Source organism: Psittacula echo (assembly GCF_963264785.1).
Source record: "Psittacula echo genome assembly, chromosome: 3".
In the NCBI taxonomy this organism is placed as follows: Eukaryota; Metazoa; Chordata; class Aves; order Psittaciformes; family Psittacidae; genus Psittacula; species Psittacula echo.
This window is the reverse complement of record NC_137736.1, coordinates 19,858,365-19,878,292: the sequence shown is the minus strand read 5'-3', so window position 1 is coordinate 19,878,292 and position 19,928 is coordinate 19,858,365. Positions and strand designations below refer to the sequence as shown.

At 40.0% G+C, this 19,928-nt stretch overlaps 2 protein-coding genes across 6 annotated transcripts in view; one reads left to right on the top strand and one right to left on the bottom strand.

Annotated features, from left to right (window-relative positions):
* Positions 1-2,532: 2,532 nt before the first annotated feature.
* PCNP (PEST proteolytic signal containing nuclear protein) lies at positions 2,533-9,948 on the top strand. Of its 2 annotated transcripts, XM_080614110.1 has the most exons (6): positions 2,626-2,648; positions 6,258-6,373; positions 6,449-6,617; positions 8,044-8,118; positions 8,545-8,600; positions 9,556-9,948. In XM_080614110.1, the coding sequence occupies exons 2-6, from the start codon at positions 6,318-6,320 to the stop codon at positions 9,683-9,685; spliced, it is 486 nt and encodes a 161-aa protein (XP_080470236.1). In that variant the 5' UTR covers positions 2,626-2,648; positions 6,258-6,317; the 3' UTR covers positions 9,686-9,948. The 2 variants fall into 2 exon arrangements, with proteins under 2 accessions (XP_080470235.1, XP_080470236.1); XM_080614109.1 differs by lacking the exon at positions 6,258-6,373 and having other exon boundaries at positions 2,533-2,648; positions 6,397-6,617.
* The window catches only part of ZBTB11 (zinc finger and BTB domain containing 11), a 30,845-nt gene continuing 17,190 nt past the window's right edge, over positions 6,274-19,928 (bottom strand). For 2 of the 4 annotated variants that reach the window (XM_080614090.1, XM_080614091.1), the window contains one exon: positions 10,462-18,789. In XM_080614090.1, the coding sequence (XP_080470216.1) occupies positions 18,263-18,789 (527 nt within the window). In that variant the 3' untranslated portion in view covers positions 10,462-18,262. Of the gene's footprint in view, positions 6,400-10,461; positions 18,790-19,928 lie in introns of those variants that run through there. The other 2 variants (XR_013956477.1, XR_013956478.1) reach the window with 2 other exon arrangements.

Below are 19,928 nucleotides of genomic sequence, written 5' to 3'. Positions count from 1 at the left end.
CTCTGATTTAACACCGAATATTTTGCTCCTGTATCCACTAAAAATTCCACTTCATTTTCTCTAGTCCCTAGCTTTAATTTAACCAGTGGATCTGCTAGGGTAGATTCCCCAGGTTCCTCACCGGCCTAGTTCTAACTCGGTCACTGGAGCCACCTTGTGGGTATTCCTTTTAGGGCAGTCTCACTTCAAACATCCAAATTCCTTACAGTATGCACACTGATCCGGTCCCATAGGAGAAGAATTCACTCTTTCATCTCTGCCTGACATTCCTTCTCTACCTCTGCCTCGTCCTCTCACATTAGTCACTCCAGCAGTTTCCACTTGTCCCAAAGCAGCCACCGTAGCCGTGGCTATAGCACAACCCAGCTTTTTCTTTACCTGTTCCTGATTCTATACGCTCTCCATGCTTCTTCCTTTATTTCTGTTCGTATTTATCCAATAAGTTCTTAATCTCCTCGGGAATGTAGTCTGTCAATATGTCTGTTCTTACTTGTCCACTTGCCCTAGTAATCATTTTACACTTAAATATAGGAACTGCGTGAGCTCCTTCCATATTTTATTTTTTTTTTTTTTTCCCCTCACGGTTGCCCACCCTGCTCTGCAGCAGCTCCAGATGCCTGCCTCTGCAACAGCACTTCTGTTTTGACCCTTTCTTAACTCTGAATGTGAATCTGCTGGTTGTTGCCAGTGACAGAAACTTCTTCCTCCTTATCAATACCAGATAGGACAGATGCAGAGGGTGTTTCTCCCGGAGGTACCTGTGATACATAATTCTCCAACCTATCTTCCTGATTAGCCTGGTTTTTTAACTTTAAACATCATTCCCCCAATATCACAGGCTGAACAACATCTCTCCAGCTTAGCTTTCTGGTTTTCCCTGTCCTTTTCCAAAGCCAAAATTAAGGGATCTGGCAGAGCTATATTAATTTTGCTTTCCGTCTGCCACTCCGGGTGGTTTCTTAAAGTGAAAAACATATCTGCATCCATCACTTCATCCCATTTTCCTTGTCGCCTTAAGAACAACATCAATTGTAACAATGTATTATAGTTCAGAGTTCCATTTTTAAGCCATTTTTCCTGATCTTCCTAAGTATATAAAGGCCACCATTGATTACAGTATTTTATCAAAGTTTTCTTGTTTACTAAGCCCCCAGGAGACCCTCCCAGTTCTTTCCAATGTGCCAAAATACACCCTAAAGGACTCTTTTTCAAGATTTCTCCACTCTGTTGATTTCCTATTATTAATTTCGCATTCACACACACACGGGATCCCAAAGACACACTCCACACAGTTACAATACTTGAGACGGAGACTAAATTCAATCAAACAGCAATTAATAACACAGTTACAGCATCCTGTCGCCAATACCAAAATCGTTACCACAACGAGCCACAAAATAAGTCAAATACCAGTAAAATCAAAAACTGCCTCCGCAAGACGCCCCCTGCGTCTTGCAGGTGTATACCAAACGGACGCTAGAACCCACGTATACGCCTTTACCTACGAGATTTCCTACCTCGATTTACGGAAGGCTTCCAAACCTTGCGTACGCTTACCAAACCCTGCGTACGCTTACCAAACCCATTTAGTTTTTATGTAAGATGCCCCTTGCATCTTACAGACTATATAAAAGAATACTTTTCTCAAAGATGATTCTTGTCTGCTCCTGCAGCAATCCGAATGAGTTGAGGGGTCCCTCGGGGGGAAGTTCCCGAGGGCCCTAGGGAGCTCTGTCCTCAGCGAGTCCTGCAGGCGAGCAGAGCGGGTTCCATCCGGGGTGCCAAACTGATTCGGAGAAATCTCCAGGAACTCGCCAACAAAGTTTAAGTTAACAAACAGGTATTCTTTATTGCGGCGCAAGAAGACACGGTAGATAGCGCCTCCTAGCGTGTCTCTGCCGAATTGCTAAGCAATCCGTCCTCATATAGTCACTAGTCATACGTATTCATTATGTACATGCATATTCATGAGGTTACTATGTATTACATTATTCTCCCAGAAATTTTCTGCCACATGTACACAAAAATGTGGTAGCGGTGTTTTGGGGTTGTTTACTTCTTCCAACAACCTTCGTCACTTGGCCGTTCCTTGAACTTTCATCCTGGCAGCCTCTGAAGCATGCACAGTAGATTATGCCAGCTTAACTTGTTTAGTAACACCACTGACATAATTGAGTGATTTCTTCCCATCCTTCTACTTATCAGTTAACTCAGCTACAACTCATCCTGAACATCTGCTAGTTTGTTTTGCTTTCCATAAATTTTGTGCAAGGTTTCAAAATCCTAGAACTATGTCAACTGCGATCATTTATCTTATACAAGGATGATCACTAAGCAGAACTAATTTACTTACTTAGATTATCTTTCAGCCTATACTTCTCTATTTCAATACCCATTTAATTCAGTCTCAACAGGCGGCGCAGCAGCATCACCCCTCACCTTCCCGCTTTTCCTGCCGACGGAGAGAGCGCCACTTCCGGCTGCATCATTCCCGCTACGCCTTGGAGGGTGGGGCCGGAGGGAGGGGGCAGTGGGGGACTGCCGCGGCGGTGCGAGTGCGCATGCGCAGCGCGGGAGGTGGAGGCGGGGGAAAATGGCGGACGGCAGAGCTGAGGGGGTGAAGGCGAAGCGATCGCAGCCCGCAGGAGGTGAACATGTAGTGCCTCTCGCCGCGTAGCTGAGGGGTGGGCGGGGGCTCGGGCTCGGGCCGGTTCCTCGGGGGTGGGGGAATCCTGGTATGCTGCTCTCGGTAGGGCAGGCCTGGGCCGGACAGTAGCGGGTAGAGGGGGTGGCCCGGCCTCAGGGGGCTGCCCTGGAGGAGAAGCTGAGGATTGGCCCTGCCCTCTCCCAGGCCTTAGGATTAGCCTCAGCCCTACAGGATCTTTTTAGAAAAGGGGATGGTTTCTCCTTGCCTTATTTCTTTCCTTCCGAAAAATAAATTAAAAATAAAATAAAGATACACGGAGTACTTATGCCGTGTATTGAGAGAAATTTGGTTATTGCTATTGGCAAGGATGAAAACAACGCCTTAAGGACCAGCTTTTAGCATCTGTGGTACCTTTTAAAAATGGGTAGAGTGCATATTTCTTATGTGTGTCGTTTTAAGCATCCTGCACATTGGCAAGAATGTGCAAGTTTTCTGTTTGGTTTTATAGTGTTTATAATGTGACTGCACATTCCTGTAATCTTCCGTATGACTTACTATGAGTTCTGGAATTTTTAATATTATTTTTTTCCTTTCTTCCCCGAACTTAAAATCTAAATTGCAAATATTAAGGATTTGGGGTTTTTATTATTATTGTTTTATTGTTTTGTTTTAGAATGTTTAGGGCTGGAAAGGATCTTAAGATCAGGGTAACCTGTTCCAGTGCTTCACCACCCTCACAGTAGAGAACTTCTTCCTTATATCTAAGCTGAACTTCACCTCTTTGAACTCATTACCCTTATTCTATCGCTGCAGTCCCTGATGAAGAGTCCCTCTCCATCATCCTTGTAGGCTCCCTTCAGATACTGGAAAGCTGCTATGAGATCTCTATGCAGCCTTCTCTTCTCCAGGGTGAACAGAACCAGTTTTCTTAGCCTGTCTTTGTATGGGTGGTGCTTCAACCCCCTGATCATCCTCATGCCCCTTAACTGGGTTTTGTTTGTTTCAGGTTTTTAAGTATATCTGTAGGCAGAGAGAGCATTTGATCTGTTGAAAACTTAAAACAGGCTTGTAAATTGATTAGGATAGGATCAACAGTTAATGTTATTTTTGATAATCCCTAAAACATAAACAATAATACTAAATTTTTTATAGTTTCTTAACTCTTGGTTTCTGTTGGCTTTAATGGGGGTTTTTGTGTATGTTCTTTTTTATTTTATTTTTTTTTTATTAGTAGTACAGCAACTGGACAGTATCAGTATGTCAGTTATCCATACCGCTTTGTCCACTGTTTGGTGTGCTGGAACATGGTCTTAATGAATTCTGGTCCATTAGATCTAAGGAGAGATACTTACTCCCTGATGATTTTGTAAAGCAATTTAGAGTGTTTAATGTAAACCCCACTGATCTTGGCAAAAGGCGAAGTTAACTTAGTTGTGGCTGGTTTGTTCCTGCTACCACCAGTGGTCACACTCCATGGGGCACTGTCAGTCTTTGCCACTTTAATCACCTAGACAGTGAAAGTTGTCCCCTTACATAGTTTACTGAAACTCATCTGTGAAGTAGGACAGCTTCTTATTGCCATGATCCACGAAAAGAGCACTAGTCAGACTAGTTTTGAAATAGTACTGGTGCTTTCTGTAAGTGAAGTATCACCTCCTTAACATCTCTAGGAAATTATAAAGAAGCCTTAATGTCTTGAAAATACATATGCATTGGCATGGGAGATGGGAGATACCTGTTTAATGGGTAATACAGGCCTGCTTTTCTGTTCCCTGCAGTAGAACAGCGCAATGGCTCTCTCCTCACCTACCCCAATTGTCCTATGCTCTTTATTAGCTTCTTCAGCAACTATTTCTCTCAGCAGTCTTCAGTTTGTGCTAAGTGGAGCCTGATAAAAGTAACATTCAGAATGCAGTGGAGATAGGAGCTGGTTTTGAAAGAGAAGCTATTTATTATTTTGGTAAAAAAACAGATGTGGGTAGATTGTATTTGGCTTCATCTTGTGCTTAGCAATATTCTGGAATTTGCAGCCGAACAAGTAAGCTCTAGTTTAATTAGCTTCAAACTAGCATTAGCATAGGGACCTGCAGTGGTACAGTGTGCCCTGAGATATGGGCTGCTGTAAATATTGTATCTTATGAAAAAGATGACTTTTAGGCCCGTGGTCCTGATGCCTCTAAGGGTAGTGAATCGTCTGCCTGCCCTTGGATCACCTTACAGTCTCTAGTGCTGTAGGCTGGACTTGCAATTGAATATTCTTTTAATGTGATTTGATGGACTGCAGACTGCTGTTTTGGAAACTATGCTAAGAAAATAGCCAGTACCCAAGGTCACTTGTGTAAATTTTGCTTTTTTCTCTTTCCTCCTTTGTTTGTCACTTTTATATCTGTATTTTCTGTGTCAGATTTCTAGTGGTGCAGATTAGTACCATTTTTTAATAGTGAAATTGATTGCAGGCTGGGTTTTGGGTGGTTTGTTTTGGTTTTGTGTTTTGTTGGGGTTTTTTTTGTGATCTGCTATGTTTCCAAAGGTGACTAATCAGTTTTTGTTCAAATCACTTATTACGTTGCTAGCTGGTAGACTGAGGTAGAAAGGTTATATTCTGTTGCTTATGATTTGGGAAATAACAGAAAAATATGTATAGATGGTGTCCCAAGTTTTTCTTTCTCCTCGTTTGCTTCCTTTTTTTTTCTCAAAGCTACAATCTTATTGACCCTGAGTTCAGACTAGCTACTCTCCTACTGCTCTATCTTACTAAATAGGTTTTTACTGTTAGAAAGCAGCACAAAGAGCTTTCTTCCCTGATGGTCTGAATTTGCTGTGCATGGAGGGTCCTCTTCTCCACTTGGTACAATGAGGAACTGGTGCTAGCTCCAGTTTTTCTTGGACTGATAGCATGAGCACTTCCCTGTCCATTCCCCACTGCATTTTCCCCCCTTCTGCTACTGCAATGATTTGCCTACTGCAGCAGCAGAGAAATGTATTCTTGATGAAGCATTTGCTATGTTCAGAATGAGTTTACCAGGGACACCTTTCCTTGGTGTAGCTGAAGCCAAGTGTATAGGAATGAAAACGTGATTTGAGTGGGGTTTTTTTTCTCTGTGGATCATTTTTCAGCTGCTATATTTTCCATGACTTTAAACAAAACCAGAAAAGATGAAATCTGTATATATGTTTTTCTAGTGTTGATTCCTTCCTCAAGCAGAGCTTGGCAGATACATTACAGATGAGATGAGGACAAGCAGTGACTTGAAACATGATTGAGAAATTCGGCCTCAGTGTAGTCACTTCCATGATTTTACAGTTGTGCTAGACAAGCCTAGAGACTGGCATGGACATGTTTTTAGAAATTCAGTAGAATTAATTGTAACTTAGATTATCTACTCTAGATTTGGAATTGGGATTCCAATTATGAAACCTTATCTATGGCAACTTAAACCCTAAAAAGATTTAGTCATCTACATTTAATTTACTACATGAACTTTGACTTCCATACTAAATAAAGAGATCGTGCTTCAAGATTGTTTTCCTGGCTTATACACAAGAAGTTCTTTACAAGTAGTGGAGTGCTTGCAGTTTCTTCTTCTCTTTGTGTTTCGCTGTCCACTAGATGTACATTGGTGGAAACTGCCGTCACTAAAAACACCTTACCTATTGCACCCAAAGTATAATGCTTTTTGAGGTTGCTGCTCCCATCAATCTGCTCAGTAAAAATAGCTCATCTTGGTAAGTTGTTTCGACTTCACCAGGACCTGAAGAAGAGGCAGAAAAACCTGTGAAAACTAAGACTGTTTCTTCCAGTAATGGAGGAGAAAGTTCGAGTCGCAGCGCAGAGAAACGGGCAGCTAATGAAGAAGCTGAAGACTTCACCACAAAGCCTGCTCCTGCCAAAATGTCCAAGTTTGGATTTTCCATAGGCAGTCAGACAACAAAGAAAGCATCTGCAATATCCATCAAGCTAGGAGCAAATGTAAGTTGTCTGAGGGCTTTTAATTTTAGTGAAACTGAGGCAAAAGGGGAAATACTTTGGGGATGCTTCCTTGCAAAAGGAAAACCTTGAATTCCATGAGAGTGAGTTGGGTAACGTTTAAGAAAGCATTGCAGGGCCAGTTGGTCATGCCTGTGTAAGTACTTCAGGGTAATTAATAGCAGGTCATTTGTCTCAGGAAGCATAAGACTTGTTTGAAATAAACTGTAGATCTTTGACCATACAGAATAATCTTGTAATGAGATTTGATAGGTCTGGAATAATTTCCTGTGGGAAATGAGCAGGCTTGTTAAGCTATTCAGGCTACTTTGAAATGAGTGCTGGGAGCTTCATTGCATAGCCTGCTTAAAGCTACAGGAAAGCTAGTACTTTCCTAGGTGGTTTAATAAGCCATCTTCCACTCCAAAGATCTTACTTAGCATGGGGAGATACAGTTTATGTTTCATGACTTTGCCTGTTCTTTACAAGGTTAGTGTGATTCATTTATACTATATGCAAGAGATGAGGCTTTGTTACATAGGTTTCTAAGAATTCTGATCCCCTTTATTGTCCAGTATAAGATATCCTTGCACTTGTTCAGGTATGAATCTGATGCGTGTCTTTACAATCAAAATAGTCCTCTGCTGGCTTGGGCAAGGACAAGTCAGATGCTGCTTCTCTGTTCAGTACAGTTAATTTACACTTTCCACATAGCACTGTGATGGATATGTTACAGATACTTGTCTGGATGAAATTCAAACTATAATTATGAAAGGCTTGCACCTGTAATGCCAGCATTTTAGAGATCTGCAGAAAATGAAGAGAATGTTCTCTTACTTTGAGATGGGAGGGAGCTGCAGACTGGCACATTCAGGGATCTAAGTGCAAATGGGTCAGCTCAGACTTCAGAAAAATGGACAAAGCTGCCTTCTCTGAGCCACTGACATTGAATTGTTTTAAGCAGGAAAGCTGTTATCTTGTTAAAAGACAAGAAAATATTTATCTTCCTGGCATTGATGGATAAGAATACTCCAAAAGAATAATTGAAACAATGACATAGTGAAATTTTGAATACCACAACTTACTCAGGTTCTGATTTAATTGCTCATGTCATGCTCCAGTGGCTGCATATGCCTGCAGCGTGCAAGAAAGTTACAGCTTGCTTATGGGGAATTGTAATGAGAAGGCTAGGCCTGCTGTTTGGAGTGTCTCTCACAAATAGCAGCTGTTTTCCATTTTCATTAGAGAGAAAATGTTTTCTGTTTGTTTCTATATTATGTTACCTGCCTGTTTCTATAACAAAAACACTTCCCCTCCCCCCGCCATTGCGTATTTCAGCGAAGATGTTGGCTTCATTTTACCAAAATACCAAGGGTAGCTTTTTTGAGTTAGTAGACTTACTTTACCTTTGAACTCGTTTTTTTTTCAGAAGCCTAAAGAGCCCGTTCCAACCCTTGCTCCAAAAACCCTTTCCGTAGCAGCAGCTTTCAATGAAGATGAAGATGTGAGTAATAAACCAGTGATCAACACAACTTGAAGTACCACTGGTGTGGGTTAGAGCTAGTCGGAGAATGTACAACTTTGTAGCTCAGCATTGGCTCAAGAAATCATTAAAGTGCTGATAACTTTTCCCTGAAAATGAGATGCCCACATAATTTGAATTAACGGTTGCTTTCTCTGGACTTAATAAAAGGGGGGTGAAGAAAAGTTATGCTTCTTCTATTTTGCTTAATATTTTATTATCATGTTACTGATCCTCCTTACATAGAGGTGAGCAAAGGAACTTGTATTTCTGTTATGTCAAACCTCTGTTTTGTCCTAAGTCATTTTGCTTTTCTTTAGGGCTGTACTCTGTACTTTATCTTGTCAGGCATTTGAAATGTTCAAAAGATAGTGCCCAGCCACACTCTAACCTTGTTTCTCTCTGTAGAGTGAACCTGAAGAAATGCCTCCAGAAGCTAAGATGCGCATGAAGAATATTGGAAGGTAGGTCAGCTTTTAACTGTGGTTTTGGGGAAGGGTGAGTGCGTAAAAATACCTCCAGCAGCATGGGTCAGATCTTGCAGATGGCTTAGAAATATAGGAAGGTAGACTAAGATCAAAAAGTTTTTCTCCAGAAGCAAGAAAATGTTAATACAGTTATTTTCAAATGTTTCCACTGTAGGTTAAAGTAGCACATTTGCATTTGCACTTTGCATCCTATTTGCCTTCTTTTTGAGGAGGAGATTGATTCTATGTTACATAAAAGCTCGTGTTCTTCTTGGAAAGGTAATGGGTGGGAGTTTCTGCTTGCTGCTAAACTTTGTCTCCTTCTAGTTGTCAGTTTTATAAATTGCCTTGAAGTAGGATAGTCTGGTCAGATTTTTAAACTTCTGTGCAAGGGGAAGATCAGAATCATCTCTTTCAGAGAGACAAAGAATAACTTGTTTGCTTTTAACACAAATCGATGTAATTCTGCTTCTCCGTTTATTTTAGCATTGCCCCTATACCGTCTCAAATTTGTGGTATTTTCAGAGGAGGCTTCACTTAAGTTAGGGATGAATTTTGAGCATGCATATTTTAAAGGTGTTTATCGTGACAAACTGCTTTTAAAGTCAGTCCCCTAGAGGTTCACTGCTGTTCAGTGGGATTTTTATTCTCCTTGAGCAAATTTGGATCCTCGATTTTGTAGTGCCTGCAACAGATTCTTCAGAACCAGCAGCAGTTACTGCCCCTCCCACTTCCTCTGCTTTGCTCTGTCTTGATGTGCCACATAAAGATCAGTTCTGCGGCCAAATTATAGGTGCTAATAGAGAGGACTGCTGATGAAAGGGAAAGAAATGCATGGTGGTTTCTAGTGGCAGGTTGGACCTGAAATTGGTGTTTTCAGCGTCGTGTTGCACAAACTACTATAGTTGAGCTGACTTTCTTAACTGATCTTATTTTATTTTAATTTCTACAGGGATACACCAACCTCAGCAGGACCAAATTCCTTCAACAAAGGAAAGCATGGGTTTTCTGACAACCAGAAGCTATGGGAACGAAATATAAAATCTCATCTTGGAAATGTCCATGACCAAGAAAATAACTAAATGATGTGGATTGAGAGTTGGGTGTTTGGGGGGAGGGGAGGGTGTAACATTAAAGGAACAGTTTCCTTTTTTAAGAATGTTATAAGACTATCTTTGGAGCCACTTTTTTTAAGAGTGTGAGTGGTACACTAATAAATGAGTTTGAAATTAGAGGTAATTTATGTTTTGTATACAGATTTCAAGGCATTTGGGCATTTGCTAATTTTGTAGTTCCATGTGATTAGTTCCAAAAGGTTACAGATAATAAAGAAACTGGAGTGGTACCTTTTTAAGATTTTTTTTTTTTTTTTTTTTTTTTTCTGTTTTTCTTGTTTTGGTCAATGAGTAGTTAAGGTGGATGAAAAAGGTTACTGTCTCTTTAATCAGGTTAACATTGAATCCTTTTGAATTCTCACTTCTGGCTCCCTCTTTGTAACAGGAGAAGCAGTTGACTCTTTGCAGTACTTCTAAACAGAGTCAGCATTATCTTGGGCTAGAAGTGGTAGTGGACTATTAATTTGAATATAAACTTATGCAGGAAATAGAACCTGGATTTTTTCCTCCCTGCAGTCACCTTTTGTTATGTCTGCAAACTAGGAATTATGTTGCTCCAAGTGGCTCTGGTAACGTAGCTCTAATTTTAAGACTTCATGTAGGATGTGTAACCTTCTGTGGCCTGTTCCATCCTCAGGATATGGGCCTTGTCTGTATATTAGATACAATCTGTAAAGAATATTCACTACAAAGGTAAATCAGTATTTTCAGTGTGCTCCTCTTAAATCGTTAGCCTCAAGTAGTGCTTGTTAGCATTTCCTTGTGGTACACAAAAGCCACCACCAAAAAGACAAGCTAATGTACATTAAGCATCACATTTGGTTGAAATATTTTTCTTTCTTTAAAATGCCTAGAAGGAATAAAAGCCACACCAAAAATCGGTAACTCACTGCTTAAGTATGAAAAAATTAAAAGATGCACTTTCCTTGTCTTGCCATTTGAAAGAAAATGCCTTGATGCTGGTGACCACAGTGGACATTATCAGGTTAGAGAAGGTTACTGTATTTGCAGTCCTAATGCTTCTAACAAAAGTCAACTTCAGAACTGAAGCTCAGCCTTTTCCTGCCCACCTGCCTTTTGTAGCAATTGTCAACGATGACATTAGTTTGCTCAGTTTAATTTCCTGTCTCTCATACTGCAGAACGGTGCTGTAGGATTTCAGACCTAGTAACAAGTGTATAAATTTCAGTCTAATTTAGATTGTATATTTTTAAAACATTTTACAAGCAGAACTAGTTAAACAGATAGTTATCAACAGCAATAACACCACCTTCTCTCCAAACAAGCATACTGTTCTTTTTTAACTCAAATACCTGATAGTGTCAACTACTAAATTAATTCCAGCCTGGAACTGATCATGGAATTCAATATGTTAATTGCTTTCATCCTCCCTCTAAAAACTTTCATAATGCTAAAGTTGAACCTGTGAGTGCAGAAAGGAAAGTGCATCTTGAAGTGTATTTTTTTACTTTTAGTATTATTATTTTAGGAAAGCTCTGACCATTTAGACTTTTGAGTTTGTAAGTTCTAAAAAATATTTTTTTTGTATTTTTGTATTGTACGTGTAATCTTTTTTATTTTGAAGTCTGATGCAGTTGAATACCTGTAACTATTTTATTTTAAAGCCTTGTTATAAACGTAACATAAAAATGTATACTTTTTTTTTCTTTTCATAGCAGAAATCTTTGGTTTATTTAAAACAAAACCAAAACACACTCTCAAAACTGACTTTCAGGACTTCCAAAACTGATTTGGGCATTACTGGAACTAGGCAAGGCAAAATGAAGCATTTACTTTCCACTTCTTTTCATCACCTGTGGTTATGTTTGTCAAAATAAATCCCTTTAAGATAGTGGTAATTCACAGTGAATAACTATTTTATCTTGCTCCTTAGTAGTTGATGCTGTCTTGGTCACTTGTATTAGGAAAAAGCAAAATGGAACTTTGAGTAAGAATAAGAGGAGGACTGAGACCTGTTCTTTCTTAGTCAACCTACTGCCACCATCTTTCACATCTTTCGCTGAAGTAGATGTTCCTGTTAACATAATTTCCTGGTACTTCAAAATCCTTTATGAAGTTGCTAGAGAGAGCAGGAGACATGCTAGGAAATGCCTTCGGTGCAAGTGAGAGAACAAAAGTTATATTTATCTTGCTTACTGCCATGGTCAATAAATAATCCTAGACCTTGTGAGAGACTGTGGTAGCTTCTACATCTCAATAGGGATCCTGTCTCAGTGTGTGAGTTCTGTTCCTCAGTGCTTCGTGAAGAGAATCCATCAGGATGGCCTCAGTCCACTCAGGACAGAGTGTGTCACAAGCTTATCTTGTAGCTACAGGGATGTCTGCTGGTGTTTAATGTCTGATGCTTGCAGGAAAGAACTGATTGGAAAAGTATCATCAAGGTACATGTTAGCTAGAACTTCACTTGAAGTTTCAGGCTTTTGTTATAGTAACTGTGGGTTTTGCATGATGGTAGTCTTGTCTGTTATTTTTTTTTTTTTTCTAAGACAACTCAAAAATTCTAAACCTCAGGGTAGGCTGCTTGGTTTAGCTGTCTTAAGTGCTTCCAGGAGATCTGCTGAGACCTTACCAGTTTAGCACAGTAAGGTTTGGTTGAAATGGCTGCCCATTTAACTTGTGCTGGTTTAACTCAGAAGACTTATGCTTTCTTAGTACTAAAGCTTTGCTTAGCACCTGAGCAGCTTGCAAAACATCCAGGATATTAAATGAAGATATAAGTAGTGAGGCAGTAACCTTCTCTGTGCTACCCTGTAGCTAGGCTGCTTTTGACCCTGCTGGGCTGCGAGTGGAACCAAACTCCATGCTAACTGTATTAATACAAGTAAATAACCCTCAAACGAGTGCTGCCAGCCACTAATGGCAGTGTTTCAGACACTCCTGGGTGGAGCCCCTTGCACACCTCATTTCATTCATTTAAAAGTGTAGGGGGTGCACTGTGCATATTCTCCAGGTCAATATTTTATCAGCAGGAAGAAGTTCCCAACCAGCCTATCTGCAAAGTAACTGGTGGATGCTATTATAATTTCATGGGCTTACTTGCTGTCATAGATGACCTGAATACTATTGGTATTCAGCCAACTTTGACATAACCAACTACCGTGTCCTAATGTGACCAGCACAGCAGCAGCCACAGCTGCCTTCAGGCCTGTTGTACTTCATCTCCACCTCTGCCAGCTTTGTGGAGCACCTTTTGTCAGAACCGACATGGCTGTGCCCAGGGGGTAGCTTTACCAAAGCTGGCTTTGTGAGGAGATACGGAGGACAGGTCAGCTTTCAAGAAAATGATGGCTTCTGCTTTCTGAAGAGCCAAACAGGTTTTAAACTATAGGCAATCACTCTTGTGTAACTAGAACTCTTTGTAGGCTGCCATGAGATGAGAAGTCTGGAAAAGCAATAGAACTTCCAAAAGGCTTTTTATCTTTGTAGCCTTAAAAGGTTTTCTGCACGAAGAGGTTGGGTTGTTTTAATTCATTATAAGGTTACAAACTGAGGAATGCTGAGTAGTTCTGTCCTTAAGCTACAGAAGGGAAAGCTGCATTCTAAAATCACCATAATTTGTCTTATTTCCTCTGCCAAGAGATACTAGAATGCTGTAAGAATTGGACAATTAATTTACTTTTTACTTTATCCTGTTAACACCTTCCATTTCCTCTGGTTTTATTAACAAATGGATCTCTTGCTGTTCTCTAATTTTGATCTGTTGGCATCTTAATAATTAAGTAGTGCTTAATTAGGAGAGCTGCTTGTGTTTAATGATGTGGAGCCATTGCCTCGGGGTATATGCATCGTTACCCATAGGAGTAAAAGCATGAAGTATAAACTATTACACTTGAACTCTGTGCTTAGTGTGTTACATTTTGGGTTATGAACTTCCATTTAAAAGACTGAAGTGGTGAGAGTCCAAGCAAGGTTTAGGTACCAAAGCAAACCCTTAAACTCTGCAGTATGTGCTTTTTGTGGTACACACACGTATATGACAGCTACTCTTTAGGCCAGGAGGAGCAGGGAAGCGTGGCAGTGACTCTCCCAGCCAGCAATCACAGTATGGATTTTTTGATTCAGTGGCATATAGTGAAGTCTTAAAAGCCTTTGCTATGCTTGTGACTTAGTTCTTAAATTTGGTTCCTGGGATTGAATTTCCCAATGAGATGAATGAACAAATGAAGTGTTTGTGGTTCTGTAGTAAGAGCTCAGCTGAAACTTTTTGACATGAGCCTGTGTTTATGTTTTCCTTGCAGTACAAGTTTATTAACCTAAGGTAATGGAAGTCATAATAAAAACATAACTATCTCTCCTTTCCTCCCCATCTTCCCATAATCTGTAAACACAGCAGTTGCATATGAAGTGTTGGCTGATGCCCAGTAGCTTGTTTGAAAATGGTAATTCTGCCTTTGCTTTTGTGAAAGGAGTGCAACTGTGGTAGCCATCCATGTTCAAATGGACATCAACCTCCACTGTAGAGTTGCAAGCACTGAACAAAACAGTGTAGCATAAAGAGTAATTGCAAAACTAGCATGGATCTTAGGCTGTGCTTTGTTTTTCTTACTCAGATGCATCCTTAAGATGGTCATGTTCACATATAAAATTTAGGGCTGCAACAGGAAGATCTTGGGCTACAGCACATCTAAAAGTACTGAGTAAGTTTGATATTGGTATTATTGTCTGTAAGGCAGGGCACTTTACCCAAGTAAAGTAAAGTACTGCCCTCATCACAAAACTTCCTCATCCAAGTGCAAGATAAACTGTTGTTTTCTGAAAAGTCCTTTCAAAGTCACTCTGGACCTGTAAGTGTGCTTTCCACCAGCCCTGCAGCCTCTTGCCTTCTAAAAATGGAATGCTTCTGCTGGAGAACAGGTCTCTAGTAAAGACTTGGATTTGCTAGAACAGTGCTAGGTTCCCATCATGTGGTCAGCAGCAGCTGTAAGACTGGCCCCTGTTACCATATTAGATGTATACACATTTCCAGTGCTGTAGAAATTCATGGCTCTTCCTTTATGGTCCTATTCGTAGTGGAAACAAAGTGGGGGTGGGGAGGAAATTATCCATACTTCCCTTTTTGCTGTTCTCCATCTGTAGTTGCATCCATGTTGAACAGTTGTTCACTGGTAGGCTACATTACTTCTTCAGCACCCAACCTTTTGAAACCTCTGGTTTTATTTAATTATACATTTCCCACTTAGCTTGGTTACCTCTCTGGTTAAAATACTCCCAGCATTTCCCCTAGGAATCAGAATGAGCCACAAAACAGTTATCAGCCTTTCTGCAACGACCTTGCCTTAAAGTTGCTGTAATAGCAAACAGAAAAGCACAGGACACTGTTCCTTCCCCTGCCTGGAGGCAGCTGTACAGCTCATCTTTCAGTCAGAATAATGATGCTGGAGGACAACTTCTAGGCCACAGCTCCTGCCTGCTCAAATATCCACCCCAAGACAAGTGCTGTATGATGCTTGCTTGGGGGTGGCAGACGTGCAGAAACCCAAGCCAAGAGAAATAACATATGAAGCAAACTAAACTGGGTACAGCTGGGTAGCAGGGTCACATCATCCACTAAGGTCTGGCAGCCAAAGTGATTTCAGGATGTGTTTGGTTAACATGATGCTCTTGTATAGCCCTGGTCTGACACAATTTAGGAGGGCAGCAGGTTTCCTTTCCTCATACAAGTTAATGGTTTGAGCCTTAAGCAAAAATGGAAGTAGGTGTTACTATAACTGTTCAGACCAGACATTATCTGTATAAATACTTGAGAAGTAAATAATTCTGTAACACTTTTTCCTGTCAAAAAAAAATTGCTTGAAAGAGTTAATTCATGGCAAAGCTGAATTTATTTAATGACAGAAATAACTATAACTTTATACATCTAACACTAAATAAAAACAGCAGAATGTACAGATCAAATTCATTATGTACAGGAATTCACCAGGAATACTTTATAAATGGACACTTCTCATGAACTTTATTTTTTTAAAAATAAAATTAAATAATATTAATTGCATATTTGCAGCCCAACTTCAGAGAGACTGCAGAAGAGTAGTGAACATCTTAATTTACGAGCTGAAGTTCAAAGGAAAACATAAGGCAACTTCAAAAGGATGGGAACAGCAAAGCAAAGAGTGACACTCCCTACTTACCTCATGCTGTTCTGAAAGGGTAAGGCACACTGTGCCACGAAAGGGGTGCCGCAACAGTCAGTTTTGACATTCCTGGCTGAGTCTTGCTTAGGAAACAAGATTAGTTGTGATTTGTTTGGTTAGTCATTGTTATTATAGTTGTCAAATGGCAGGCCATCACATCAGTTAAAAAAGCTTTTTTACAGTAGGTAAACAAGGTTGTGAAATTCAGATTCACTTCAGCTTCTTCCATAGGTTGGGCAAATAAATAAATGCACCAAAGATTCCATTAAGGTGCCAGTAATATTCCTTTTGTAAGGTAACACAGTAAATATATAAATAACGTTCCAGCACTATTTACAGCTATTTTTCCTTGAACGTTTCCTCACTTCAGTAATACATAATTATTTGTAAGATACAAACACTGAAGTAAGCTTTGAAGTTTACCTAGTGCTCTTTTGAATGTTTTCATCATAATGGCAGTAGTTTAATTTAAGCAGGATGGCTGTCTCCAGATTCTTGTGCATACAAAAATTCAAGAGTCAGAGCTAGCAGTATTTGCATTTTATTATTAATCATTTTAATTTTACTCCATTAGGTAATTAGAAAAGAACACAATTGTCAAGGGCTGCAGGATGCATAAATAAATACTTCTCTGCAGGAAGACCGTGACCTCTGAAATGGTCATCTACAGATTAATTCGGATTCCAAACAGGAACTCCAGCTGCACATTGCTTAAAAAGTTTCCAACAACTGCTTATGTACATGCTTGCAAAGTATAAAAAGTACAGTCCATTCTGTAGCTTAGTAGACAGGTACTGAAATAGTTACATAAGATGAAAGGTAGAAATACTAATTCAAATGAGGTGGTTGCTTCCTCATACCGTTTGCTTCACTTTTGTTCAGTGGGCCCATTTCATGGGTAGAACAGTTATGCACATGTTCATCCTGCAGTATCACAGGCTTCTGGCTCCTTGGGTACCTTGCTGCTGTCAAAGTTGCAAAACATCTGATAATACTATAGACTGAGAACAAGTTAAAAAATACACTTGTTTGTTCATGTGCATAGCACCTTCAGTTACCCTGACAAGATACGCTGCTTGCTTAAACACCCAAGCAACCAGCAATGAAGGAATACACACCTTGTGCAGATTTAGATGTGCACTGTTCGTGGTATTAAATCAGGGGCATTTAAACTTGGGCCAAGCAAGGCTGTGATTCATGCTTACTCACAGGAACACCCAGTGAGAATTTTTCCATCTATGTGATGTAGCACTGGGTAATTAGCTTGTCCTAGAAGTATCTTCTTACAGCAGCAGCAATAAGGTCTTCTAGACACTGGTAATTTTGAAACAAATTTGATTTTTATCCCATATTAGCATTTTCGTAGTTCTCTATCCTGATATTGCTACGTGTTCCATTTGGGAATTAGCAGGGTTCCTCCTTTCAATACAAGATGTGAATATAAATATACCAAAGAAGTCCAGGTAGGAATCATTAGACCTTTTTAATTTGAGAGTGTCTATATTAAATATAATGCAAAATCAGAAACATCCATCATTAGATTGCATCCTCTGGATACCTACAACAATGCAGGTGATAATTTCATTAATGCAACCAGGTGTCATTAAACTGAACATGGTTGCGCACAGAGGCTGAAGTGTAAGCACCTCGCTCACAAATAAAAAGCAGTTCACTTCTCTAAGCACTGTCGCTGCAATGGGCTGTCCTCTGGTCAATGGAAACTCAGAGTCTGTCCCAGAAAACTACTTCCTCAGGTTTCAGTAGACCCCTGCCCATTATCTGCAAAACATCATACTGAACCTTGGACCTACCACCCACAAGCTGGAATTTAAATAAGTTCTTCAAAACTGGGATTCACACTGCCACTGATGCATCTACCCAAAGGAAAGCCTCGGATTTTCTGTATGTTGCATGAAGCTCACACTGCATGAAGCATTCTGCCATCCCCGTGTCTTGGGGAGTAAAGAGACAGCATCCAATACAGGCAATATGTTCACAAACTTGATGAAATGCACATGAAAATAGAAGTAGAAAAAAAGCCACCAGTAACTGTGCATTTCTAATATTTAGTGCAGGCTTTTTAAATGTTTTTTCATTTTTTAAGACTTTCAGCATGATACTTACTCCATGACACACAAAACATTATTTTTATTTTTGTACTTACAGCCAGTGCAGAAATCCTAGCCTTCAGAGCCATGGCTCACACTGAAGCATCTTAACATTTTCCCCGTAATATATGGTGCAGTATTTCATCACCAAGATGTTCAGCACTGGGGATTAACCGTTTGAAAACAGGCCTCATGGTAAGCCTTGGATAACCAGTTAAATACTTGGCTTTCAGGCTTTCACAGACCGTAAGACCTCACCCTTCTTGCTCTCTTGTACACTATATTCAGTCTGTCTTTGTAACATGGGCCACTTCCACTTCTACAGTTTCGATGCCCTGCATCGCTTCAGCCATTTTCTGTCCTTGCTGTTGTGCTAATACATAATTTACCACCTGCATGATGCTTTGGTCAGAAAGAGTAGAGACTGATGTACATTCCTCGGTAGCTGCAACTGCTTCGATGGCTTCGAGTGTTTCTCCTGTCACTACCACAGTCTCAACCTCACTACTGCCAACACTGATCTCAGTTTCTCGTTCCTGCATGTCTGCTGCCAAAATGCTGATGGCATGCTCCACCTGTGTCCCCTGGTTATGAAACTGAAGAGTATCTTTTTCCAGCATGATTTTGCAGGGTACGTAGTCCCTATGAAACTTGGTCATGTGCTTCCGTAGCGTCCGGGCATCTATATAAGCTTCATTGCACACTGGGCAGACATATGGTCGCTCCCCAGTATGTGTCCTCACATGGCGCTTCAGCGAACGCGCATCTGCCCAGGCTACTCCGCAGGTGAGACATTCAAATGGCTTCACACCTGCTCTCAAAGGGAAAGCAAGGAAAAGCCCACTGTCAGGAGTTCATAAAAATGTGAGTATTGATAAGAAGCAACAGGAGAACAGCAGTATAGAAGGATAGAAGAAATCTTTTCACTTTTTCCATGTAAGCAGGAGATCCTGTTTCCCATTTCTATGCTACAATATAATGCAAGCACAAAATCTTACATTCAGTGGAAAAATTTTCCACAAGTGCTCTGCTCAATCTAACCTTTTACTTCTAAAAAATTTCTCTTTTCAAAATTCTTTTTAGTGCAGCTTCTCAACTGTTTTAAGTGCATACCACTTAATGAAATTCTAGTTATATTTTGCCAGTGATGGCTTTCTGAAACCATGTTTTACTTCATGGAATTTGGCACTTAGATTTACAGAACCAAAGGGTGACTAGAAATGTTTCTATAACCTCTCATCAAACACCAGCACTTATTTATGTTTAAATACTCCACCTGATATTTGTATAATTTTATTCTCCCTTATCAGGTCTGAGCTCTGTGGTCCGCAGTATTTAACGAGGCATGTGGGTGGTGACAAACTATTTCAGTGATGGCTTTTCCTCTATAACAGTTACTGTGGACTTAGGCTAGGTATCTATTACAGGACTCTCTCTGTTTAGGAACAAACACAAAATCTCTATTTCAATAGTGAGACAGCTATTAGATTTACTCATAACAGCTCCTTAAAAGGTCACATGCTTCATAAAAGTGGGTTTTTTTTTCCCTGAGATGGGAGTGTATCTAGACTTCCAACACAGCTGGAACAACCAAATACTCAAATATCATACTTCACATCTAAAGTAAAAATGCACACCCTTTTTTTTTTTTTTAATTATCAAATGTTTTCATATTTTCCCCAAACATCACATAGTTTGCTGCTTCTTATAAATCAAGAAGTTGGCCAATTTCCAACAGTGGTCCTTTTGTTAAATTCATGCCAATCATTCTGCTGTTTGAAGAATATTTTATTAGCTATGTACACCTTTCAAACTGGGAAACATTTTACTCATCCAATTCTTTGCCAGATGTACATCTTTTAATCACTTCTAAAAAAGTTCCTCTTAAAGTTCTAAGAAGGACAAATTGTCACTGTCCCTTGTGTGCAACTGCAGCTTTAGGAAGATCCC